This window comes from Trichechus manatus, unplaced genomic scaffold (genome assembly GCF_000243295.1).
Source record: "Trichechus manatus latirostris isolate Lorelei unplaced genomic scaffold, TriManLat1.0 scaffold00015, whole genome shotgun sequence".
NCBI classification, from domain to species: domain Eukaryota; kingdom Metazoa; phylum Chordata; class Mammalia; order Sirenia; family Trichechidae; genus Trichechus; species Trichechus manatus.
The window spans coordinates 3,910,822-3,937,568 of NW_004443951.1; the positions used below are offsets into that span (position 1 = coordinate 3,910,822).

At 39.0% G+C, this 26,747-nt stretch overlaps 2 protein-coding genes across 12 annotated transcripts in view; one reads left to right on the forward strand and one right to left on the reverse strand.

Moving 5' to 3' along the window:
• NRDC (nardilysin convertase) overlaps positions 1-23,350 on the forward strand; it is an 88,557-nt gene extending 65,207 nt beyond the window's left edge. Inside the window, exons 15-31 of one of the 3 annotated variants that reach the window (XM_004371741.2) lie at positions 4,807-4,911; positions 6,458-6,581; positions 7,133-7,219; positions 8,449-8,568; positions 9,375-9,426; positions 10,362-10,512; positions 13,207-13,334; positions 14,907-15,069; positions 16,752-16,783; positions 17,034-17,172; positions 19,083-19,130; positions 19,424-19,476; positions 19,918-20,001; positions 20,576-20,666; positions 20,953-21,069; positions 22,086-22,175; positions 22,341-23,350. In XM_004371741.2, the coding sequence (XP_004371798.1) occupies positions 4,807-4,911; positions 6,458-6,581; positions 7,133-7,219; positions 8,449-8,568; positions 9,375-9,426; positions 10,362-10,512; positions 13,207-13,334; positions 14,907-15,069; positions 16,752-16,783; positions 17,034-17,172; positions 19,083-19,130; positions 19,424-19,476; positions 19,918-20,001; positions 20,576-20,666; positions 20,953-21,069; positions 22,086-22,175; positions 22,341-22,541 (1,785 nt within the window). In that variant the 3' untranslated portion in view covers positions 22,542-23,350. Of the gene's footprint in view, positions 1-4,806; positions 4,912-6,457; positions 6,582-7,132; positions 7,220-8,448; positions 8,569-9,374; positions 9,427-10,361; positions 10,513-13,206; positions 13,335-14,906; positions 15,070-16,751; positions 16,784-17,033; positions 17,173-17,296; positions 19,477-19,917; positions 20,002-20,575; positions 20,667-20,952; positions 21,070-22,085; positions 22,176-22,340 lie in introns of those variants that run through there. The other 2 variants (XM_004371740.2, XR_002823239.1) reach the window with 2 other exon arrangements.
• OSBPL9 (oxysterol binding protein like 9) overlaps positions 23,342-26,747 on the reverse strand; it is a 177,694-nt gene continuing 174,288 nt past the window's right edge. For 6 of the 9 annotated variants that reach the window (XM_004371749.3, XM_004371748.2, XM_023727082.1 and 3 more), the window contains 3 exons: positions 25,898-25,989; positions 24,337-24,472; positions 23,409-24,048 (listed from right to left, as the gene is read on the reverse strand). In XM_004371749.3, coding sequence (XP_004371806.1) covers positions 23,974-24,048; positions 24,337-24,472; positions 25,898-25,989 — 303 coding nt within the window. In that variant the 3' untranslated portion in view covers positions 23,409-23,973. Of the gene's footprint in view, positions 24,049-24,336; positions 24,473-25,897; positions 25,990-26,747 lie in introns of all 9 variants that reach the window. The other 3 variants (XM_004371744.2, XM_023727081.1, XM_023727079.1) reach the window with 2 other exon arrangements.

Here is a 26,747-nt window from a genome sequence, read left to right on the forward strand (position 1 = left end):
TTTGGATTTTGCTAAGGCTTGCTTTATGACCTAATATGTGGTCTCTTCTGGAGAATGTTCCATGTGCATTGGAAAAGAAAGTATACTTGGCTGCTGTTGGGTGGAGTGTTCAGTATATGTCTATGAGATCAAGTTGGTTGGTTGTGGTATTTAGATCTTCTGTGTCTTTATTGAGCATCTTTCTGGATGTTCTGTCCTTAACCGAAAGTGGTGTGTTGAAGTCTCCTACTACTATTGTGGAGCTGTCTCTCTCTCTTTTCAGTGCTGTTGGAGTTTGTTTTATGTATTTTGGAGCCCTGCCATTGGGTGCGTAAATACTTACTGTAGTTATGTCCTCCTGGTGTATTGACCCTTTAATCATCATATAGTATCTTTCCTTATTGTTTACGGTGGATTTTACTTTAAAGTCTGTTTTGTCAGAGATTAATATTGCTGCTCCTGCTCTTTTTTGAGTGTTGTTTGCTTGATATATTTTTTTCCATCCATTGAGTTTTTGTTTGTGTCTTTAAGCCTGAGGTGTCTCTTGTAGGCAGCATATAGACGGATCGTGTTTTTTTAATCCAGTCTGCCACTCTCTGTCCCTTTATTGGTGCTTTTAGTCCATTTACATTCAGTGTAATTATTGATAGGTATGAGTTTAGTGCTGTCATTTTGATGTCTTTTTTTATGTGTTGTTGACAGTTCTTTGTTCCACTTAATTTTCTGCACTCAGTCTTTTTTATTTTTTTTTCATCTTTTTCATTTTTGTTGATTTTATATTTGCTGAGTCTTTATATTTTTCTTGTTTTTTATTTTGACTTGTAGGATTGTTAGTTTCCTTTGTGTTTACCTTAATATTTACCCTTATTTTTCTAAGTTTAAACCAGTCTTTCATTTCTTTATATCGCCTTGATTTTCTCTCTATATAAAAAATCTATGTCTACATTTTTTAGTCTGTCTTTTTTGTTTTAATGTTGTCATCTATGACATATTGACATCTGTGTTTCCCTATTTTCAGTGTTTTAGCTTTGATTTATTTTTGTGACTTTTCTATCTGAGTTGATAACTGGTTGCTCTGCCCTGTGTTCTAGTCTTGGGTTGTTATGGTATTGATTTTCTAACCAGAGGACTCACTTTAGTATTTCTTGTAATTTTGGTTTGATTTTTGCAAATTCCCTAAACTTCTGTTTATCTGGAAATGCGCTAATTTTGCAAGGCTGTAAATCTTTACGGAAGCAGACTGCCATATCTTTCTCTCACGGAGTGGCTAGTGGGTTCAAACTACTCATCTTTCAGTTAGCAGCCGAGCGCTTTAGCCACTGTGCCACTAGGGCTTCTTAGTAAAGTCACAGATACTACTAATACCACTGTGGTTTATTGCCCACATTCATAATCAAAGGACAAGCTAAATGAGAGATTAGTGAAATTAAAAATGTAATTTCTTTCCAACCAAATTCATGGACCCCTTGACTTTGTCCACTGACACCTTATGGAGGTTGTCTGTGGACTCTACTTTAAGAATTCCTGGTTTAGAACCAGTTCATAGAGCATCTTCAAAGGTTGCTTTTGGATCATCAACAGAGACTATTCCCTGAATATATATTATTAAGTAGGGAAGACTTAAGTACATGAGAACAAAGTCACAAAAACTGTAAGCTTCCAGTTGCCATTAACTCTAATGTTGTCTTCTCTATATACTTGAAGTCATTTGAAATTGAAATCTTATTCTATGAAAACAGAAAGGCTGCAGTGACTCATATTGGCCATTAGAGGGTCCTATGACACTCCTCCCTATAAACATACTGATATGCATAGAACCAACAACTTCCTGCCATCTATCTATGGCAAGGACCAAGGGTGATTTTGTTCAGTCTTCTCGTCAATTGTGGTTGTAACACATGGACCAGAATTCTGGCAGGGGAAGAGCAGGAGAAAGAATTGGGGGCTACAACTTGATACTCAAATTGGGCTGCAACTTGATACATGCCTTTTTTCTAGGATCAGCATTCTGGCATTGGTAGAATATATAATATTTTCTGTCTGTCTCTCCAGTTCCTTCTTAGCAAGACATTCCAAGATCTGTTTTTACTGACATTCTCCCATTTTGTAGCTCCTCCTTTTTTTCCCTACATTTGGCAGTATTCATTAATATTTGCCTTAATTGAAAAATACGAGCCCAAAACATCTTAGACTAAAGCCTAATCATTACAAAATTAGAATAAATCAGGAAAACCCATTTCTTGGCATGGAATGTTAAATTAACTGCTCAGCTTATTTCTGTTTTTATCATTTCTGTTTTGAGCAGTTAAGGGGATTTCTCTTCAGACTTCTTTCTGGTCTTCAACAATAAAGGCAAACAGGAATGACGTTTTCAAACTATTCTCTTTTATATTATTAATTTTTAATTAAGAAATTAAAAAAAAAAATTTTACCCAGGAACTTGTCCTCAGTATCAGCAGTGACTTACTAGAGTACGATGAGAAAAGCTGTTCAATTAAGTACTTTTCACTAGGCAGAAAACCAGGAATATAATGTGGCAATTAGTAATGGAAGGCAGTGAGAGTTTGTAATGGACCAAAACATTAAAAAATAGACAATAACAAGTGTTAGAAAGGTGGTGGAGAAATTGGAACCCTCAGACATTGCTGGTGGGAATGTAGAGTGGTACAGCTGCTTTGGAAAACAGTTTGGCAGTTCCTCAAAAAGTTAAACATAGAGTTACCCTATGACCCAGCACTTTGACTTCTATATATATATATACCCAAGAGAATTGAAAAACATATGTCCATACAAAAACTTGTGCGTGAATGTTCATAGCAGCATTATTCATAATAGGCAAAAAGTGGAAACAACCAAGATGTCATCAGCTGATGAATGCATAAATAAAATATGGTATATCCATACAGTGGAGTATTATTCAGCCCTAAAAAGGAATGAAATACTGATTTATGCTACAGTGTGGACAAACCTTGACAATATTATGCTAAGTGAAAGAAGCCAAATACAAAGAACACATATTGTATGATTCTATTTAGTATATGAAACGTCCAGAATAGGCAAATCTATAGAGACTAAAAATAGATTAGTGGTAGCCCGGGGGTGAGTGAAGGGGAGATGGGGAGTGAGTGCTTACGGGTATAGGATTTCTTTTTGGGGTGATGAAAATGTTCTGAAATTAGTAGTAATGGTTGCACAACTTTAAATTTAGTAAAATCCACCGAATTGTACATCTGAAAGGGTCAATTTTAGTATATGTGAGTTGTATCTCAAATTAAAGTATTATAATACTTTCTCCATTGCCTTGGCACCAAAGATCTGTTTTTAGCCAGGGTCTTGAGAACTTTTCTCACAGGAGATACTTTGAATTACTCAGTTTTATAGCATACTGATTAGAGCAGTTAACTTATAAATAAGTGGCTAGTGAAAATAACTGATTAAAGAAATTAGAACACAGTAGGAGAAGTCATTTTAAACAACAATAGCACTTTAATGACCAGTTAGCTTGTTAATTCAGGACTGTTTGTTGAAATAGGGCAAGAGGGGAAAGAAAAGCTAACAGTGACTCTTTCCTTACTTTTTTCCTTACTCTATTCTTACGTGAACGTAGTAGATAACATCTACCTGTGGTCTGTAGTTTGATATTTGCATCTCATCTTCTCTTCACAAATGCAGTAACTTCACTTTTTTTTCTGTCTTCCATTAAATGAGAACAATCCATATTGTCTAGTAAAGGACCAGTTAGCAGCCGATCACTTTTGCCACTGCGCCACTAGGGCTTCTTAATAAAGTCACAGATACTACTAATACTACTGTGGTTTATTGCCTACATTCATAATTAAAGGAAAAGCTAAATTAAGTTTAGCTTTTGGGCAGTGTGGTGGTATGGAAAGAGCATTTGCTGATTTGTTGTGTTGTTGTTGTTAGGTGCCGTCGAGTCAGTTCTGACTCATAGTTACCCTGTAGGACAGGGTAGAATTGCCCCACAGGGTTTCCAAGGAGCAGCTGGTGGATTTGAATTGCCAGCCTTTTGGTTAGCAGCTGAGCTCTCACCAACTACACCACCAGGGCTCCAGCTGATTTGTTAGGAGACCAGAATTCTAGTGTCTGCTCTGCCTGTCACTTACTCAGTTTATAACCTTGGGCAAGTCACTTCATTCTGAGTATGTAGCCTCACTTGTGAAAATCATGGGGATGGAACCATTTGGTGTCTGAAAGACCTGTCATTTTTAAAATTCTGTGTGTCTGGGTGCCCAGTAAATACTTGAATTAATTGCTTTCCTCTGGAAAAGTAATTCCATTTCAAGTCAGAGAACTTGGAGTCACTTAATTTGAAATAGAGATGATATGCTAATAATTATAACTTTATCGTAATACTTTTATCTAAAGACAAATTTTTATTTCTACATTGATTTGATTCATGCTTACAAATAAAATTTAGGTGATAGCACTGTAGTGATAAAATGATGAAGACCTGTCTTTAGGTAGTTCACAATCATGTAGGGGCTCTTGACATGTAAACAAGCATTTACAGTTCATTGTGGTAATTGCTTTCATGAAGAGGCTATGACATCACTAGAACCTAGGGTGTTGTAGGGCTCAGGATGTGGGTTAGAGCGGGTGTGAGGTTAAGCTTCTTAAGATAGCTCACGTTTTATTTTCTTGGAATTCTGAGCATCAGATTCTTAAGCCCCAACTATTGAGGTATCTGGTTATATATTCGGAAGCTTTTGGTTTTATTGTTTGTTTAAAATATTGTTTTTATGTTATGGTGAATTAAGGATAATTATGGAGAAGATTCTGGTATGAAATAAATTTACCTCTTTACAGACGGATCCAGTTGAGTATGTGGAAAACATGTGTGAAAACATGCAGCTGTACCCACTGCAGGACTTTCTTACTGGAGATCAACTTCTTTTTGAATACAATCCAGAAGTAAGGAGGTTTCCATTTCACTTTTAGGGGATGAAGAGGGTGAGAAACTGCAGGGATGTACTTACGAACTGTGGAATGAAGAAAACTTGGTTATATTTAACCAGCTTATTTTGTTTGTTTGCTTAAGCAGAAGAAACATCAGTAGTTTTATGGATAATTTTTCATGATTCTTGTACTATTATATTTTAATGTGAGGGGAAAATCAAGTTTTCTTTTTAGGTATCACTCTTACTGTTTTTAAAGTGTTGAAACATCTAAAATAGTTAAAGTAATTCCTAAGAATTATGTGGTTTAGTTGTCGACCATACTCAACGTGTGTTTAGCTTGCCTTTTAGTTCAAGTGGACATTTAGGACAATTAAATTTTGAAAATATTTACCCAAAAATAAATAAATAAATAAAACTTCCTGAGTTAGAAACATGATTTATAGCTACTGTTACATACAAATAAATAGTTGGTTAGGGTCTTCACTCCACTACACCTGGGGAGTAAGTCATTTTGCTTCATGTAGGGCAGTGGTTCTCAGCCAAAGGCAGTTTTGCCCTCAGGGGACTGTTTGTCAATGTCTGGAGGCATTTCTGGTTGTCATAACTCAGGGGGTACTGTTGGCAACCTAGTGAGTAGAAGCTAAACATCTTACAATGCAAAAGACAGTTCACCACAACAAAGAATTATTCAGCCCAAGGTGTTAATAGTGCTGTGGTTGTTATAAGGTATTCCGAAGCTACTTATTTTGAAGAGAATAGGGAAAAGTAAAGGAAAAGCAACAACCACACATTTTTGCCATTCCTTTATGGTTGTGCCCAGGGGCCCAAATATTTTTTTCCAAACCACCATTTATTACTTTTTTTTCTAGAAGAAATGGTGCTAAATGGTAGTTAGGGTTCCAAATCTAACCCACAAAATCCTTTGTTTAGTCCGTATCATAGCTGAGGGATTATTGAAGGAGGCTGTACATTGAGATCATTTTACCAATCCTTGGGTATGAGGTACATACCGAAGAATTAGTAAATGTAGTGTATAATATATAGTGGTTAAGAACATAGTCTTTGGAAATATATACAAAGTTGGTTAGAACTACACTTTCGCTGCTTGTAGCTGTGTTCTGTGCAAATTACTTAATCTTTAACCTGGGCAAATTACTTAACCATTTACCTCTGAGGCCAAGTGTTATTTTCTATAAAATAAGTATACCTTAGGGTTGTTTTTACAATTTTAAAAGAAATAATGTATGTTAAATACTTCCTGGCACATAGTAAAGGCTCAGTATATAATAGCTATTTTTACTGCTAGTAATGTTAGTATGTAGGATTTGAGATGAACACTGTATATAGCATTATTATATTTGAAACAACTGATATACTTACGAAGCTTTGTATTTAGAATGTTCATGGACTGTAGATAGTTTCATGAGCTCAAGATGCTAGGATCTTGGGGGCGCTTAACAATGTGGCTTTGCCTTTTTAACGGAACTGTGTTAGGTTAAAATTGTTATTTGTGTGTGTGTGTGTGTGTGTGTGTGTGTGTCCTCCATCCCTTTTATTAGGTCATTGGGGAAGCCCTTAATCAGCTAGTTCCGCAAAAAGCAAATCTCGTTCTTCTTTCTGGTGCTAATGAGGGAAAATGCGAACTCAAGGAGAAGTGGTTTGGGACTCAGTATAATATGCAAGGTAAAATATTTTAATAATTTTCTTGCATTTAGGTATATCTGACTCACCTGGGAATTTTTACTTCTCAATTTTTACATCTCAAAAAAAGAGTATAATTTTTAAAAGTGTACTTCGACATGAAAATTGCTTAATATTACTTTGCAGGAATCTATTTTTTGCTGTGTTTATATCTACATCTGTTAGGTAGCGAAAAGGTCCTTTTTGTTTTGGTATTTTTGGGGCAGAGTTTTTTTATTGTGTTTTAGAAAAATGCCTCTCACACGTCAGTGTGCATATGTATTATCTGGAGATCTTATTAAAATGGATTCTGATTCAGTAGGTCTGGGGTGAGGCCTGAGATTCTGCAATTCTAACAAGCTCCCAGGTGATACGAATGCTGCTGGGATCACACTATGAGTAGCGAGATTCTAGAATGACTGGATATGTCACTCACAGTTTTTCTTAGAAAGAATTGGTTTGTGAAGGCCATTTGGTGGTTGGTTTGTTATTAAGAGGATTCTGAACATTGCATTGTTTACTGGGTCAGTTTTTTTGTTTTTTCTTCTGTACAGATATTGAAAATTCTTGGGCTGAACTATGGAATAGTAATTTCGAATTAAATCCAGATCTTCATCTTCCAGCTGAAAACAAGTACATAGGTCAGTGAAATAGCAATCATTTTACATAATCCATCTGGGTACTAATAAATAAAATAAATAGCATCGGTATAGTATATTAGGTTTTATAAAGTATCATGAATTCATACTTGCCAGTAACACTCTGGGGTAGGTTATTATTTTCTTATTTTTCCAAATGAGAAAACTGAGGCTCGGAAAAACAAAGTGACTTGTCCAAGACTATTCAGTTGGTGGATTGAGGAACTAGAACTTAAACTCAGTTCTTGGGATTCTCTGAAGCTTATGTATTTGTTCTGACATGTCATAGCTGATCCTTTCACATAAGTCTCCTTAGGAATTGCCATTATCTTCTCAGATTGTTCTAGTGTTTCTCAAACTGCAGGTTGCAACCCATTAGAGGGTTGTGAAATTAATGTAATGGGTTGTGAAAGCATTTTAAAAAATCATTTAGAATGGAAAATAGCAAAATGTTTCTTTGTGTATAGAAAGGGTGTTATTATTTTAAGAACTTTTGTTTCAGATAGGTGTATGTATCTCTGTCTACTAGCTTGTGATGTAAAACATTTCTAACTGTGGGCTATAGTTAAAAAAAAGGGGTGGGGGGACAGTCACTGATTTAGAACAAAGGTTGTATATAACCAGAAATTTTTTAAAAAGTCTTACATATTATTTTTAGATAATTCAGTTCTACATGTTGGACTTTAAATACCTTAGCGACCTAGTTCTTTTTTTTTTTTTTTTAATAAATATAGCAACACTTTCCTTTTAATTTTCCCTACATTAACTTTTTCTTATCTACATGTTGATGTGAAACACCTTGTTTTCATTAACTGAAGGGACAGGTTTGACTTTGAGACAGTCTTTTGTAACTTTTCAGATGTCCATAAGGTTGGCAAAAGACATTCTCACTAACAATGGGTTCTTTTATAAATTGGTTTATCTAACTATCCTGACCAAAGAAGGTCCCTCTCACTGTTAATATTGTCTTTGAGAAAGAGAGTGAAGCAGAATGTGTAGAGATGAGAATCAACTGTTGGGAAATTATGGATCTTTAAGAGTTCATTTAGTTTAAGTCTGAGAGTTTTCTTTGTAGTATTCTGTTAATTTATTGTGCTCCAGTATTTGAATTTGGCTTATTTTTGCCATAAAGAAACTTAGACGTCTAACTTGGACTTCTCAAACTAAGAACAGATTGCTGGGAATCCTATTGAAATACCTGAGTGAATTATTACTCTCTTTTCTTTTGTTAGCCACGGACTTCACGTTGAAGGCTTTTGATTGCCCTGAGACGGAATACCCTGTTAAAATTGTGAACACTCCACAAGGTTGCCTGTGGTATAAGAAAGACAATAAATTCAAAATCCCCAAAGGTAAAAATGTTTCCTTCCCTTAAAGGAGTGAAATAAGTATAACAAATCTTTTGTGTTTTGTAACATCTTCCGCTGCCCCGACGCATGTCTATTAACCCTTCCCTTTCCATTTGAAGACCTTTTCTAAGCTTATCTGTCAGATCCATATTGTTCCTTTACTGTCACTGAAGTTCTTGTAGACACTCCAGATTCCAGAAGATGAATAAAGATTCAAGCCTAGAATGAAATTGTTTTCACTTATTTTTCTTTCAGTTAGATGAAAGCAGAGCCAAGTATTAGGCCACCTTAAGGCATTGGTGGTATTTTTTGAACACTATTTTTAAAAACAGATGGAATAAAAGCATCCTGAAGGAAGTTATCCTTAGTCATGACAGTCTAGTCCAGCACTACAGATGTGAAATCTCCCCCATCTGTCTCCCTCTACCTTTTTGCTTTTCAGCATAAAGGAAGTACAGTAGACAGCGAAACAGACCCTAAAAGTCCTTGTCTTCTCTTGTAACATGATGGCCCAAACTGTATTGCTTTTTTGTTTTTCTGTTCTTTTGCATGGCCTGAAAACTTAAACAAGTTGGAATCATACACTGTTTTTGAATGCCGTTTAATCCATATCCCTAACCTCAAACACAACTGTATTGTAGTTCTGTGGGATTCTTGAGTTTATTGGGAAAGTATTTCCACAGTCTTTCTTGAATAGCTTATGAAAGTTTCTGAAAATGGTCTTAATATTTATTCAGCTTCCTTGGAAAGGCTCTGCTATAACTTTCTGGCATTCTGTGTTTTCTTATCTGTGTTCTTTTTTCTTTCAGCATATATACGTTTTCATCTGATCTCACCTTTGATACAGAAGTCTGCAGCAAAGTAAGGAATTGCCCTCTTTTCTGGAAAATAATTTTTATTATTAAAAAACTAAATTTTGTTTTGTTTCATTCTGAATCATCCTGTCTTTTTCTAAGTACTTGAGTACTTGTTACTGACTGATTTATTTTTCTCTGTGCCCAAAACAAGTTATTTGTATAGAATACTAAACATTAAAATGGAACGGTGGCCGCTGCATCTCCAGCACCCAGACGTAAAACATGCTGATAATGTAGACTAGGCATAGAATTACTGGATTGAGAAAGTTTCTTAGAGATCAGTTTGGGGATAGCTCCCAGTCCATAATGAGGATTGATGGGTATCTTGATCTTGTATTTAAAGACTGCCAAGGAATCTGATTTTACCTTGGTGTTAACAGATTACTTTCTTATTTATGTAGACAGCTATATTATGGGAGTTCTGAGAGCCTAAAACAGTGTCTGACACATAGGAGGGGCTCAGGAACTATTTTACTTCTTTCTTTCCTTTGCCACTTAAACTGTAAAATCCAATCTTAAAATGATAAGCAGCATCAACATTTATTAATATCCACTTTAAAGAATGCATTACCCTCCTCTCTTCCCTCAGATTTTTAGTTGGTTAGTCAGAAAGCCTCGGCCTGGGGTAGCCAGAGCCTGAAGGCCAGTTAGCTGTAGTGGCTTTTTCATTTACCTTGTTGTGCAGTACAGATATTATGATTTTCTGTGTAAGCATGACATGAAAAGGATTGGGAAGCACTGCAGAAGGTAGGAGTTCTAAATCTGAGTCCTGAGGAAGCCGTATTTACCTTTGAATTTTTAGTATACAGTTTTACATTCTGGAGTAGTAAATGTAACACCTTTCCAAAAGTGAAGTTTCTTACTTTAAATTGAAAGTAGGCATCTTTGTCTATTTCTTACCAACTAATGATGCTGCTGTTTGCATTTAATACTTCTCAGTGTGGTCCTCTTTGATATCTTTGTCAACATCCTTACCCATAACCTTGCGGAACCAGCTTATGAAGCAGATGTGGCACAGCTGGAGTATAAACTAGTAGCTGGAGAACATGGTTTAATTATTCGAGTGAAAGGATTCAACCACAAACTACCTGTAAGTACAAGTGCTCTGTTTTCCTCATACAGAGTTGTAAAATATATTTGTTCGTTGCCCCTATAGTACTACCAGGCATAGTGGCTTGTGCATGGGGTGTTGTACATAGAAAGAAATGTTTATTAATGTGGATTATCATGAGTTTGCTTGGCTGTTGACAGCTGTTGTCACCTTGACTGGCCATACATTAAGTATTGGCAGTGCATACAAACACAGCCCCTGCTTCGGACTTGCTTTCACTTCCCTTTGCTGTCAGTTTCTCCGCAGCCAACATTGGCACTTAGGACCGGTTTGAGCTTAATTTGATACGATACAGCAATAACAAATTTAAAGCACCTGGCACATTAGTGTTTATGTGACGTTAATGTTCATTGAAAACTCAAATGCTTGTTTCTTCGTTTTCTTCTTGCATTTTTTCCCGTTGTTTCAAGTCTATGCGTTTTGTTTTCCTTCCAAGTTTATGAGCCTTTTAAAAACAGAGATAATTTATCTCTTGGCAAGCAGTATACTCCAAGGATGCTTTGTCAGAAACTGCATAAGTTTAGGAAGGAATAGTATGGGATAATAGCTAAGAGGGTTAGATCATTAAATACCAGGTAAAATAATGTAATGTACTCAACAACAAATTTTATATGTATGTTGCTTGGGTAGGAATAGTTACTGTATTAATGTTTGGGGAACTGGGTTCATACAAGAAAGATCTAGATGAAAGGATCTTGCAGTTAGATTTGTGCTAGGCAGCAATAGCCTTCAAATCTTAGCAAAAACCCTAGAGAAGAGATAGCTCTCACCTTTATACATCCACTCCTCTCAATCTCTCCAGGAAACAAAGATTGGTCGTAGGAGGAGGCACCATCGAATATTTTACTTTTGTCAACCATCAAAGGCTTAAATATAATGTAGTTTAAGATCCAAACAGATTACAGCTTAGTATACAGTGGTTGTCATTTAGAAGGTATATTTTGAAATTACCCTGAGAGTTTTTTAAAAATACAAACCATTAAAAAATAATGGATATTCTTCATTTTATGAAGCTTACCTAGCCTTAATATTAAAACCTGATATAGATAGAAAACTGAAGACCAGTTTCACCCACAGAATATAGATACACACATTCTAAAAGAAATTAAATCCAACAATATAGCAAAAGAATAATCCGCCATGACCAAGCACCAGGAATGCAAGGGTGAATCAGTATTAGGAAGCTGATGAACATAACTCATTATAAAACAAATCAAAAGGAGAAATACTATGTGCATATACTGATAAATGTGAAAAATTCATTTGGTAAATTTGAGTGGCCATTCCTAATAAGGTAGGAATAGAAGGAAATTACTTAAATATAGTAAAAACTTTAATTAAAAAACAACTGTAAATATTGCACTAAATGATGAAATGCTGAACAGTAAAGTCAGGAACAAGCCAAGGATACTCACAGTCACCTAATTAATTCGACATTGTTTTAGAGTTTCAGGCTAGTACAATAAAATGAAAAAAAAATGAAATACTTGTTAAAAAATTTGTTTTTGAAGAGACAGTATTTTTTTCATTGCAGATCATATGATTATATTCTTACCCTAAGATACTACTACAATTAAAAAAATAAATTGGTGTGATGTGGCTGGTCACAGATCAGTGTATGAGAATCAATTATCAAAATCAATGGCTTTTTCTCAGTAAAGAGCCCTGGTGGTGTAGTGGTTAAGCACTTGGCTGCTAACCGAAAGGTCGATGGTTCAAACTCACCAGCCACACCAGACTTGGTGGTTTGTTTGAGACTATGAAACATAAAATGATACTTGTGAAGAGTGTGCTTCTTAGCTCAAGTAGATACATGAGACTAAATGGGCAGCTCCTGTCCAGAGGCGAGATGAGAAGGCAGAGAGAGGGTCAGGAGCTGGACACGGGAAATCCAGGGCGGAAAGGAGGAAGGTGCTGTCACCGTATAGGGAGAGCAACTGGGGTCACAAAACAATGTATGTATAAATTTTTGTACAAGAGACTAACTTGAGTTGTAAACTTTCACTTAAAGCACAACAATTAAAAAAAAACTCAGCAGCCACTCCGCAGGAGAAAGATGTGGCAGTCTGCTTCTGTAAAGATTACGGCCTTTGAAACCTTAGAGGGGGCACTTCTGCTCTGTCCTGTAGAGTTGCTATGAGTCGGAATCAACTCAGCACCAACGGTTTTTTTTTTCTTCTGTATTGAGCACAACAATAGAATACTTAAGAATAAATAAGGAAAGTATAGGATCTATCTAAAGAAAACTGCAAATCTTTTTGAAGCTTGTTTAAAAAGACTTAAAATAAGGGAAAGACTTATGTTTCTGGATGGGACAACCTGATATCATAAAATTGTCCGTGCTTCCAAAATTGATATATAAATATAATCTCATTCCAATTAAAACCACATTTTGGGGTGGGGAGGATGCTGGATAACATTTTTAACTTCATATGGAAGAAAAAATGTTTGAGAGTACTCATAAAAATTACTTAAAAAGGGAAAAACAGTAATTTGACAATTATTAAGGATTTTGGCCCTTGAAGATTCTTTGAGTCATTAGTATTTATGTCCCTCATGATACTTAGCACCATGCTAATCCCCTGGTAAAAATCAAAGGGAAATATTTTCCCCCTAAAACTTAGTGGATTTCCATGTTTCTCCACTTAAAATGCTTCTTTCTTTTTCTTTTAGCTACTGTTTCAGCTCATTATTGACTACTTAGCTGACTTCAGTTCCACACCAGCTGTCTTTACAATGATAACTGAGCAGTTGAAGAAGACTTACTTTAACATCCTCATCAAGCCTGAGACTCTGGCCAAGTGGGTATATGTGGGATCAGCTTGTATTTTGAGGGCCTGAAAGTATTTGCCTTCCTAGGGGATAAGTATAGGGGATGGGGCTGTAGTTTCAGTGCTAGTTTTCAGACGTGTTAGAATTGTGTTGTAGTTTGGGAATCCAGTCCATGGGCTTATAGGATTTCTAAATCCAGCTTAATTAATTTATCTGTGAATACAACTGAAAGCATCCTTCTGAAATCAGTCAGAAGCTAAAGGTAAAGAAGGCTGTTTTTTCCAAAATCTGTAAATAAATAACAGTTAAAAAAGTGCTGGCTTTCTTGTAGCCTAAAATTGCCTAATGGTGATTTTAGTGTAGTGAGTGCTGTGATGAGTACATGAGTTAAATTGGTTAACATTCGTTTAATCTGGCAACCTCAACTATCCAGAATTCAGCTAAGGCCTCAGGAAAGATCAGAAAGACTTCTGAACAGTCTGGTGCTAACACTCACACCCTTTGCTAATAGGCACACCCCTTAGGCCTTCCATCAGAACCTGTTCTTTCTTTAGTCCAGGCTGAAGGTAGCCTATAGGGCCCCTTTGTACGAATCAGAAAGGCAGGTGGATCCTTTTTGGAAGGAAAGAAAGCCCTCTAGAGCAGACACAGCCCTTTTTGCATATGGCTACAAGCCCCTACTTGACCTCCTTGCTGGACATACATAAATGGTGGACTAACAGCACAACTTAATAGAGATGCCCTGCTTTTGACACAGTTATAATGAACCAATTAATTACCAGAATTAGAAAGCAGTGGAAGAAGCTATTAAAATCAGGCATATAATAACTGATAATCTGATCACAAAAAGTAAGAAAAACAAACATATAAATTGGAAAGGAGAGTTGTCTGGAACCATTGATATGGAGATGAATAGAGCTGTGTATCTCAGTAACTGCTGAAGTACTGTTAAAGTGTGATAGAGTAATAATAACACCTTCTATCATTGAAGATTTACTATGTGGTACATCTGTTCTAAAGAGCTTTATATATATTTACTCCTTTAATTCTCATAAAAGCCCTGTGAATGGCAGGTATTATTATTGCTCTTGTTTTACAAGTGAAGAAATCGAAGCACAGATGCCCGGTAACTTGCCAAGTTCAAACAGCTTAGTGTGAGAGGGGGGTAGTAGAAGGGAGGAATCTGATTCTAGACTAGAGCCATTACTTATATACTATATTGTCCCTGCAGTAATTGATCCCAAAATAGTCACCCCCAGTGATTAATAACATGTTGGTGAGATTTCAAACCAAAATAGTAATAATTTTAAATTGGTGTATGACTGGTAAACTTGACTCATCTGGCAACTTTATGTTTAACATTTTGTTTTGCAACTGAGATAAGTGAGTACTTGTACCAGTGAGAAAATCAGTGTAAAGAGTTTATGTTTACAATTTTAAATGCTTTTTGGTAATTGTGACATTGTTTCCCCAGCTTAAGTTGTGGTGGAAATTGTCTCTGTTCTGAAACGGATCATCTATAGAAAATTGACCAAATATTTCTTTACTCTCAAAATTCATTTCTTACGACAAACTTTGTTTTTTTTCTGCCCTCTGTACAGAGATGTGCGGCTTTTAATCCTGGAATATGCTCGTTGGTCTATGATTGACAAGTACCGGGCTTTGATGGATGGCCTTTCCCTTGAGTCTTTGCTGAGCTTCGTCAAAGAGTTCAAATCCCAGTTCTTTGTTGAGGGCCTGGTACAAGGGAATGTCACAAGCACAGTGAGTGTGAGGTGTTCTGTTGCTGTACGCCAGGTCTGAAGGCAGTTGTAGGTTCTGGAATTGCATTAGTTCTTCCAAAGGGGAACTTGTGTAGTTATGGCAGGCCAACATTGTCATAGTTCATTTAGGAGGCAACCTGGCCCCTCTGTTGCTGGCAAGAGTTTGTTCATACAAAAGAAGAGTGCCAGTAATGAACCAGGACTCTGAGTGAAATGGGGCAAATATATGCTGTTGGTTACAGTTGTTGAAGATTGTGTATGGAAACCACAAACAATTGACTAATGTCTGGAGATTAACAACTAGCTGAAAGGTTGGCAGTTTGAACCCACAGGCTTGGTGATCTGCTTGCAAAAGATCACAGCCTTGAAAACCTTATGGAGCAGGTCTGTTCTGCACGCATGGGTCGCCATGAGTCGGAATCGACGTGACAACAACTAACAACAACAACAAAGAGATTAAAGTGGGAGGAGGGGAGTGGTGAGAGAAACATACATATGTACATACATATGTAGGGAGAACTTGTATGTCAAGCTTATATGTCAAACTTGTGTGTCAAGCTGAGCTTTGACTTTTCCTGTAGCAAATGAATTTAAAAGAAGATTTGTGGTCAAGAAAGATGCAGAGACCAATTATGAGGCTCTTATAATAGTTGAAGTAAAAAAATGAAGTTAGCCTGAGGTTAGGCAAAAGTAAATGAAACAGAAGAAATAATGAGGTAGAGATGGTTGAAACTCATTGACCAATTAGATAATGGGGGTAAGGAAGAAGGGAGGAGTCTAGGATGATGCCCAGATTTCTGGCTAGGGGTAGTGAATGAATAGGAATAGGTTTGGGCCACATGAGGAGTTTGTTCTGACATATTTTGAGTTGGATATGTCTGTGGGGCCTTGTAACTAACTGAGGTCTCTTCCAGCCAAAAGTGCTTGCTTGGTACTCTCACTAAACTGTTTTGCAGCTGACCATTTTCCTTCATAGTCTCCCAGTTTCTCAGTACCGGCCCTTTGATAGAACAGATAAATGATCACTTGAGACTGTGGCTGCTATCCTCCCCACTTTTTCTCCATCCTGACTCCCCACCCCCAAAACCAACTCACAGAGAGAAGAGTAAGAACAGCTACATGCTTCTCTGAGTGCAGTAGGAGTTCCAGGCTGATACTTTTGATCCAGGAGACTTAGTACCATCAGTTGTCCCAGGTAGAAACCACTTTAGAGATGAGCTCACCCCTCCACTTCTCCTTCATTTTATACATAAGAAAACAGGTATCTGGAGAGGGAAGGAGGAAGTATTCACTTAGTATAAATAAATGTTATTCTATTGCTTATTCTATGCTAGGCTCTGCGCTAATGGGCCCAGGTTTCTAAGACACAATCACAGTTGTCATAGAGGATATAGTCTAATGGGTAAACTGACACTAAACAATTAAGCTTGATCCAGTGGGGAAAGTGCTGCAGTGTATGAGTAAACAGAGCACAGAAAGGGAGCTGTTCAGTTTAAGAGCCACTTAATATTCAACAAACATAATCAGTACCGAGCCAGTGAATGACTTGCCCAATCAGTGAATGACTTGCCTGGTATTTTAATGCTATGCAGGGCTCCCCAGCCATTAGAATATTAATATTAATTGGTTCCAGGTGAAATTTTACGTCAAGGGAGCCTAATCTAGTTTTCCTTTCCCTCCTAGGAGTCTATGGATTTCCTGAAATACGTTGTTGAGTGAGTGTTGATTTGAATTTTCTCTCTAGGAGTTATGTGTTCTTACCAGGAAGATGGCATTGAGCCACAACTCAGTAAATTGTTATTAAACCCACAGTTGAGATACTTCTTGTGGTAGATTTTCTTGAGGATAGTATAAACAGAACAATTCAGAAGGAACTGTGGAAATCTTGGCTCTTTTCAACAGCTTTTGGGTGGGGGTTAGAAGAGAAAGGCACTGCCTCAGGGACCCACCCTGATTCTCTTGCAGCAAGCTGAACTTCATCCCTCTGGAACAGGAGATGCCTGTGCAGTTCCAGGTGGTAGAGCTGCCCAGTGGCCACCACCTATGCAAAGTGAGAGCCCTGAACAAGGGTGATGCCAACTCTGAAGTCACTGTGTACTACCAGGTCAGCCGTCAAGACCCTTTTACAGTTACCTCTGTAGTTTTATGCTTGGGGTTATTTGTCCTCCTGAAGCAGCCACATTTAAAGATTGCTTCTGTCAGTGAAATAGATTCTTTTTTATTCACAGTGAGCTATTGCTTCATTAATCACCTGACCACTAGTCAGAGGAACAGAGACTGAAGTGTGGATGGAAATTCTTAGGTATCACTCCTGACAAAACCCCAAACAGCAGGAGGACATTTTTTAAGAAGAGACAAAAGTATCCATAGCCAAGCCCTCACTGTATAGCAAACAGAATGACAACAAATGAGCTGTCATAATTAAAGGTTTCAAAGCACCCAGAAGATAGGATTCATCACTTCTGTTTTATAGATGATGAATCTGAGGTTCAGTTCCTTACTTACCTGAGATCATACCACGAGGGACTCAAATTTATTCCTTCTGTCCTTAGATCCTGTGTTCTTTCCACACCATTCTGAAAGGGTGGGGTGGGATGTAAGATAAAGAGTTTTGCAGTTTGGCCCGTACCCTGCTTTAGGCATAGTTAGTCCCACCCACTTCTAGAAATATGGGGATCTTCCCTAAACCTGTGTCTCTCCAGCTTGATCTCAGACTTCTCAAACTCAGGGGCTCCTATAACTGCTGCTACAGTCCTGGGTTCCCTGTATAAGGAAGTCACTTTCCTGTCAGGCCCTGTGAAGATCCCTGGCCTGGGCTTTGGGCAGAGCTGCATGGCCTGTCTCCTTCATTGTTCCTTTATTGTGTTTCTGACCCTGGGCCTGAGTCTTACCCTGACTTTGTCTAGGTCTGGTTGTCAGAAGCAAATTCTGCCTGATGTCGTGGCCACTTCTTGTTAGTGAAGCTCAGCCTTGTCCCAGTCTTAATGAGTCCTTTGATTCAAGAGTCACAGCGATTCTGGAGCTCAGTTGATAAGATTTTTGTCTTTGCCTGGAGGCCCAGCTTTGGCCCTGCGTGACTTTGTCCACATTTCTAGTGCCTCTGACTACTCAAAATCCAAGCAGGGGTACTTCTCCAGACTTTTAGGCAGGGCTTCATATTGCGAGAAAATGTCTGTGGAGGTGCTTTCCATTGATAACCTCTTAGCAGTAGCGTCTAATACAAACTGTTTCCTTTAGGGAACTACTTCCCTCCTCACAGAGAGCGTTTTGAACAGTAAACTGTTATTGTTACAGGGTTTTGACTGATTTTGTTACAGCCCTTTTAGAGGCAAAGAGGAAATCTCTGTGCTGACTAATTAGGGCTTGCAGGGCACGTGGGCTCTGGTGAAGTGGGAATGAGTCTGTCAGAGGAGCCTGCAAGAACCTGATGCCGGGATGCACTAGCAACATCTTTGCTTATTGACTTCCTGCCCTCCTTAATTCTGACTTCATTATTTTGCCAGAGCAGCCAGGAGGATATGGTCCGCAAGTGTGTTTTCTGTCTCTTAGGCACTTTCGTTATCACTTGGTTTGGGTCCTTGTGTGTGGCTGCAGAAATTCTATTCATATTCTCTCTACCTGAGGGATGAATCCAGATACCCTTCATGATCTTCAGATATTTCCTGTTCTCCCCCTTTAGGACCTTGAACTTTTTTAAAGTGCTTGATTTTAGAACACATGCTGTGGGTCCTCTGGGCAGGAGCTTGCAGATCAGGGATTATTGGACTAACCTCCATGTCTACCTGCAGTTCTGTGCTAGTGCTGGGAATACAAATGATCAAGCATGATCCCTGTCCTCACAGATCTTCAGACTAGTGAGGAGGCAGATATGGACACACAATTGTTGAAATTATGGCAATAGAGGGTATGATTAACTCTTGTGGGGGAATGAGTGGTTGGCAGAGGTAGCTGGATTATTAAAAAACCTCATAAGCCACTGGGTTTTCAGGTGATCTGACCAACTTCTCCTTTCAGTCAGGTCCCAGGAGTCTGAGAGAATACACCCTTATGGAGCTGCTTGTGGTAAGTGGGTAAAGGAGAGTTGAACTGTATGAGGCCTAGCCTTTCTTTCTGGGAATTAGGGACTTGGGGTAGTCAGACACCTGTGATTGGAAGGAGAGAGGGTCCACTGTTTAAGTGAGATGGTCATTTAGTATTCTTAAACAGTGTAAGCGTGGACAGGGAACCTGGGCCATCTAGGAAAAAGGCAGTAAAGGAGGCTGGACTTCAGAGGTATGTGGAGTACTTTAGGGGGAAGAAATGGAGGTTTTTCTGCTGGGAGGAGTTGGGCTGATGGATAGTATGTTGAATTACAGATGCACATGGAAGAGCCTTGTTTTGACTTCCTTCGAACCAAGCAGACCCTTGGGTAAGTCTGCTAGTAAGGGCACTGAGCTCAAATAATGGTCTTGGGTTTGCTTTGCAGTCTGAAGCTGATCAGAATCCTGACTGAGCAGTCTCTCAGTTCTTTGGTCCTTCCATGCCTTAGTCATACCTACTAGTCAGAACTCTGGAATTTGCATTTTGGCCTGTGACCAGGTTTTCAGTTTGGTCAGGTTTCAAGATTAGCAAGAGAAAAAGCTACCCTGTGGTTTCTGGTTCAGGAGAGGGGTGGATACCTTAATCTTAGAATGAAATACATGCACATATAGCTCCAAGGCTTTTGTCTGGGGGCAAACTGTGGGTCCTTTTTCAGGACCTCCAAGTCCAGGCAGGACATGCAGAAACTCTTCCCACTCATTTCTAGTGCCTTTGAAAGCAGGGCCCAGGTGACCCCCTGAACTGATAGAACTTTTCATTCTGCCTGTAGGTACCATGTCTACCCTACCTGTAGAAACACATCTGGGATTCTAGGGTTCTCTGTCACCGTGGGGACTCAGGCAACCAAATACAAGTGAGTAAGTGAGTGAGTAGTTGGGCCCAATTTGTTATTCTGGGGTATTCTCCAACACATGGAGAGTTGGGAGTATGTGTACTCCCTTATGCTGCAGGCTCAAACCTTAAATAGGGTTTGCGTCATTTAGTCACTGGTTGAGGCTTGGGGTTCATAGTTGGGCTGATCCAGGACTGATCGGTGGTTCCACTGGTCCTATAGGGCCTGACTCAAGTCCTGTGGTCACTGTGCAGGGCTTGCCAATGTTTCTTCTCTTCAGGCAGACCTGAGGACAGGAAAGGCAAGGAACCTGGCATTCATGCTGGTATAGGCCTTGTTGGTGTAAGGCCATGTTGGTTCCCAACTTTGGAATGATCAAGCATGGCTGTCATTGCTTCAGTATGAGAATACCAAGAAATTGGGCAGGGGTAGGGTAAGGATTCCCTATTCTCTTCCCTGGGGACAGAGTACTGAGGCCTGCAAAGAAAACACTTCAACCTGTTTCCTGGAAATATGCCTTAGCCCTAACTCCCTCCTTTGCCTTCTGCCCAGAGTAGGTCTCTGATGACTTTTAATTGAAGGTGTTTTGTTTCAGCTCTGAAGTGGTTGATAAGAAGATAGAAGAGTTTCTTTCTAGCTTTGAGGAGAAGATTGAGAACCTCACAGAAGAGGCATTTAACACCCAGGTGACTGACTACACAGATCTAGTCTTCTGGCCCTTGGCCCACACCAACCCTCGGCCACCAGCCACCGCTCTTAAAAGCCTTATGTATTGGCCAGTTTTGGAGCTTTGTAGCCCCACCTTATTCTGATGATAATGTCTCCCAAACGCCATCCTCCCACGATGTTGGCAAGTCCCAAGCGAAGGGACCACTGTGAGTCTGTCACAAGCCAGACTGGACAGGGTCAAGTGTGCTCTGGGGGAAATGGTGTGATGCCATGCCTGAAGATCTCTCTTTTCGGTGAGAACAGGTCACAGCTCTGATCAAGCTGAAGGAGTGCGAGGATACCCATCTTGGGGAGGAAGTGGACAGAAACTGGAACGAAGTGGTGACACAGCAGTATCTCTTCGACCGCCTTGCCCATGAGGTAGTGTAACAGTTTTCCTAGTCAGACAACTCTAACAGACTGCAGTAGGGGCTGGGGAGGGCTCCTGATTCTACAGAATCACAGTTCCAAACAAACCAGTATTGTGTGGAAGAGAAACCTGGGGCAGACAACCTGGCCTCATTACTTACTTGCCCATTTGTTGACTTGATTAATCAAATCTTGAGTTTTCAGACTGGCCTTTCTAGCACCTTAGGTAGCTTAGTGAGCTGGGTGCTAAACCTTACTCCCCTCCTCCCCATTTCAACCAGAGCAGCTCCAATTTCATGTGTTATATTGAGGTTTTACCACAAGATTTTGTGGAGTACAAAAGGGCTCCCTTTTTTTAAGAAAATGGAAAACTTCTGGTCTTTATATATAAACACGAAGTTCCTCCAGATTTAATGATTCCAGGCACAGGCCATTTGACAACTTCTAGCCCAAAGTAGTAAAACCCTTGCAAAAGAAGTCTGGGTCTTGTAACCCTCTGAGAACATACCCTGTGTGGTCAACTACCAAGGGAGACCACTGCTCAGTGAGGAGAGAGGATCATTTCACAAGAGGCTGCAGCCCAGCTCACCTTAAGGTACTCTAGTTTTCTTATCAGAAACAGGACAGATAAAGCTGTCTCTGCATCTGTTTCAATAATTACTATATTTTCTCAGGCCAGAGTGTACAGTTACCATGTAACTGAGAGGTGACACTAAGGTGACTTGGGTTTCTGGCTCAGTGTGTGGTACTCAGCTGTAATTACAGCACCTGCCTTCTCTTGCTCATCTGCCAGGGTGGATTGTTTTTATGAAACGTGATGGTGTGTCACACAGGCTCATCTTTCCTTTTCCTCTGGAAGGGTGGGGGCAAGCTCAGACTCAGAAGAATAAATGAAGTACTTACGTGCTGAGCTGTACCAAGGAGGTCTGTCTGGGGTTATGTTGAAGAAGAAATACCTCTCCAGAAAATGTGGTACTTGTAGTCTTTATAGCTTCTATTTTTTTCCTATCTTCCCCTCCCCTTGTCAGATTGAAGCACTGAAGTCATTCTCAAAAGCAGACCTGGTCAGCTGGTTCAAGGCTCACAGAGGACCAGGAAGTAAAATGCTCAGTGTTCACGTGAGTATGGTTAAGTGAACCGCAGCTCCATCCTTTCCAGTGTCGTCACCTAGCCCGCTTATCATTCACTGATTTGGGGTTACCAAGGTTATCAGCGAGCTTAAACAGGTCTTTGTTCAAATACAGTCAGCATATTTCTCACCTTGAATCTTTGGACCCTTTTAGGTTGTTGGATATGGGAAATATGAGTTGGACGATGACAACACCCCTTCCTGTGAAGATTCAAACTCTTCTTATGGTGAAGTGATGCAGCTAACCACCTTCCCAACCTCTCCTCTGCTGGCAGATTCTACCATCCCCATTACTGACATCAGGGCTTTCACATCAAGACTTAACCTTCTCCCCTACCATAAAATAGTCAAATAAACTGCAGTCTCGTTGGCCTGAAGCAATGTGTATTTAAAAATGTGTCCGTATTTTGAAGTTACACTACTCTTGCCTTAGGGCTTACACTGAATTTTCGCACTGGCATCATAGAATTTGATTTACTGCTTTTCTTTTCTGTTGAGACTAACAAACAAACCCAGGGTCACCGCAGTAGCTGGAAAAGAGAAATTAGCAAGGTGGGCCAAGTGTGCCCAAAGAACCGCAGCAGCGTTCACGGGAAGGCCTGGCCTGTGTCCTCTCAGATTAAGAATCCAATTCTGTATGCCAGCCTTGAGAAGCCCTATGTAACTGATATGTTATTAGTACCTAGATGCTAGGTACTGTTAATACTTGTTTTTTTAAATGTATTTTTAAATAAAGATAGTTCTGTATCTGTATTTCCCTTCAGAATGAGCCATTTGCTGCTTCTGCATTCTTTTTATTACATTTTGTTGAAGTGTAAGGTGGGGAGACACTATCTGAAAATAATATATACTCTTCTGGAACCCTCCAAGGTAGTAAGAAAGATATTTTTGGATACAATGGTGGCAGCCCTGCATGTGCTCTATGAGTTCAGTGAAGACTTTTTCTGGAGAACAGCACGGGGCGAGGGGATGGAGGTTAAGACAGAACACAGAGCCCGTTAGACAGACTGTTAAAAGGGAAGGGATGAGGAAAAGGAAAGACCCTCCACTATTTCAGGAATATCCTGTGAAGAGCTAGCTCCTGTAATCAAAGTTGCAAAATAATTGGTTTGACGTTTAACCATAAAGATAATAAAAGAAACACATTAAAAAAAAAAAAAAAAGGTTGGAAAAATTACTTTATGAAGCCTTAAGAAGCACTGAGTATAATTAAACTGTGGTCCAGGGTTAGATACAATTTAATAACAGTTCAATTCCAAAATAAAAGTTATTGTAGGTGAGACCATGAAATTTCCTAAGCACTTGATTTTAATACATTGCACTAATTTTCTAAAACAAAGGAATCAGTATTTACAGTAGATGGGAGTATTTATGCAAAATCTGGCATCAAGTATATTTTATATGTATATATATGTATATATATAGAACCCAAGATTATATGAACTAGGAAATGTCATATATCTCAACAGCAGTACTAGAGTGCAGAGTCTGAGACGGGGGTTTATAAATGCTTTTCAAAGCGTGGGGTTTGGTGAAGGATCAAACATCTTGTTTTCAAAGCCTGAAGTTTTCTCAGGACTGAAGTCAAAATCGCAACTGCCACAGAAGAGGAAAAAGGGAAGCTTTTCTTGCTTTAATTGTTCATCTGCATCAGAAAGTCCAGTATCCCTGAGATAGGAACCACTGCAATAAGAAGGGAGTGAACAGATTCTCCCAAAGGAAGATTGTTTGTTGCTTAATTATGCCTCCTGCCCCGGTCATAAGCTGTAAACTTTACACTTCCCAACCTAATGCTTGGCAGCACCAAGACGTTTCAGTAATGGTTCATCGTAAACCCAACATTCTCCATCTTCATGGAATAACTGTAAGAGAAAGGAGGAAGATTCTGTTACACATTTGCTTTGTACTTTTTCTTCTACATCATACTTGTTATTATTTTATGTCTTCTCCCTCCAGTAGACTAAAATGAGTTTCGGGCATGGACCAGGGGTCATCTTGGTCATCACTATGCTTATTTAAAACAGTGTTTGGCACTAACAGACATTTCTTATTAAACACTCATTTATCAAATAAATAAATGAGTTATCTCGCTCAGGGTCCAGGGTGACAGCAGTTTGGAGGTGGGGGTAGGCTCCCCAAAGCAAGCTTACCCTTGTCTCCCACTGAATTTCCTTCTCCTTCCTTTCTCGGGCTTCTGCTCTTTGTCTTTCTTCAAGCCTGTGCTTTGCTTCAGTTGCTGCATCGATGTCTCTGATTTTTAAGTTGAAAGTGACATCCTTCCAAAGGCTAAAGAAAAGAAGTGGTGGTGCTAAGAATTAGACAAACAGAGGAGTTGGCAACCTTGAGAATGAAAGCCTAAGCCACCTCTGAGTGTAACGTAATAGCAGTAACAGTACGAGGCACATGGCTGCCAGTGCTGTAACACAGACTAAAGCTCCTAATGCTGCACCAAGGCACTGGAGTAAAGGACAGACAAATAGGCCTGAGGACTCCTAGTTGTCAAAGAAGGAAATAAGGGATGGGTAGGAAGTTGGATAGTAAAGACAACAGTGGAGAAAGAACAGTAGGAGCTCTGAGGCCTAGGATTCTACTTCTGGCTCCACCTCCAACTTGCTACAGACCTCTGGGGAGTCAGTTCGCCTCACAGAGACTTGAGTGTCCTTTACTATAAACTGAAGGGTGAGAGGAGCCGAGAAGTTCAATTTTAGAAAATGCCCTTAGATTTAACAGTGAGATCTTGGAGAAAAACAGCTTAAACAGAGCAAATACACATCGAGTTGAATTTTAGAGGTTTAAGGAGTAAGACATGGCCTCCTCTCAAGGCCTTGAAGATGACAGGTAGAGGAGTATGGGCCAAACAAGTCATTTTACAAGTGAGAACTCTTAGGTCTAGAAAAGTGGCCATGTGTAATATCCACTTGTGATCAGTAGCACAGCATAAATTTCTATAGGTTTCCAATTATATAACTGAGCTGCCAGACTAACCAAGTAGACTATTAACAAATTAACTAGAGGCAAGCAGCAGGGTAATCTGTAAGGGTCCCCTTCATATAAGAAATCCTCTAATATGTTAAACAAGGAACTTTAGCACATGATTCCTCATACTACTAATAGATCCCTTTTATAGGGTTCCTTTAAAAGAACTGAAAGCTCCGGTCACTATTCAGATCCAGATTCAAACAAGCAAACTCAAAGGAAAAAATATATATATATTTGAGACAACAGGAAAGTTGAACATCAATTAGATATTTGAGGAATTACTAATTTTTAAAAAAGCATGATAATTTTTTTTAGTCATTTTAGAGACATATATGGGAATATTTAGGGGTGAAATTTTTTAAAAACTAAGATGACCTAAGGTATTTTACCACATACCTCACTACCATCTCTAATAACCACAGTGACGACGAGAAGGCAACACACACTAGGTGCTTGTTATAAGCCAACCGTAGTATGTATGCTACATGTCTATCTCAGTCTTCGTAACAACTGTGAGGTTCTTCTCATTGTCCCCATTTCAGGAAGCAAGGCAGAGAGGCTAGATAACTTAGCCCTTATTACAGAGCTAGTTAAGTGGGAGAGTGGACATACGGACCCAGGCATTCAAACTTAGTCTGTACTCTGCTATACCACCTCCAGACCCCACCCTGCCCCCATATGTAAGCAACATCATAAGCACTGCAGCAAACAGCTGGCAATAGTTCTCCTCACCAGCGGGATTCATACTCATTCTGATCTTCCAACCTCCTCACTTTCTTCTTGATTGTAGGCAACTTCTTGGTATCTATAAACACTGTATTTTCCTAGAAAATAAAAAAAAAGAGGCAGATGGATGTTTCATTGTTCAAACTGTTTTAGGAGGAAAGTGAAATCTTCCAGAAGACTTTAACAGGAATAATCAAAGCCCACATAGCTAATGGTGTAGACAGTGAGTTTCATACGCAGTCTTCGGCCTAAAATATAGTTGTGTGCCTTCAGTCTTAGTAGAAGCTCAATTCAACAAACATTTTCAAGTTAGCTATCTGCTGTGTGCTGGAAATACAATCTCTTAGGGAGCGAGGCCCATAAACAACTAATTCTAATGTTAAATACACTGGAGTGCTGCTTATATTTCAAATTCTCCAATTCCAAAATCCAGTTCATTAGCTGCTCCTGTTAACTCTCATACCACCTTCTACCCACTTTAATTAGAGCACTAACTTACTGGGTGCTGCTACAGACTGCAAGTTCCTTGAGGGCAAAGACTATCTTCAGACTATTTTTTAAAAATTTAAAATCGTAAACTAACTGCATATACAAACACACAAACAAATTAGTTTAGCACTTCAATTTTATAAACATACCACACATTCTAATAACACAGGTGAAATTTACGGGGTTCTTACTATGTGCTGTGTTAGACATATTAAAGTGCTGTGAGAGCAGAGGAAAGTTGAAGAAAAAAAAAATCATTCCACTACCTGCTAAGGAAGAGGTGGGGGAAAAAAAGCCTTGCTTTGAAGGGATGACATCAGAGCTGGCCTTAGTGGTTAAACAGAATTCCAGATGAAGGAGGCCAGAG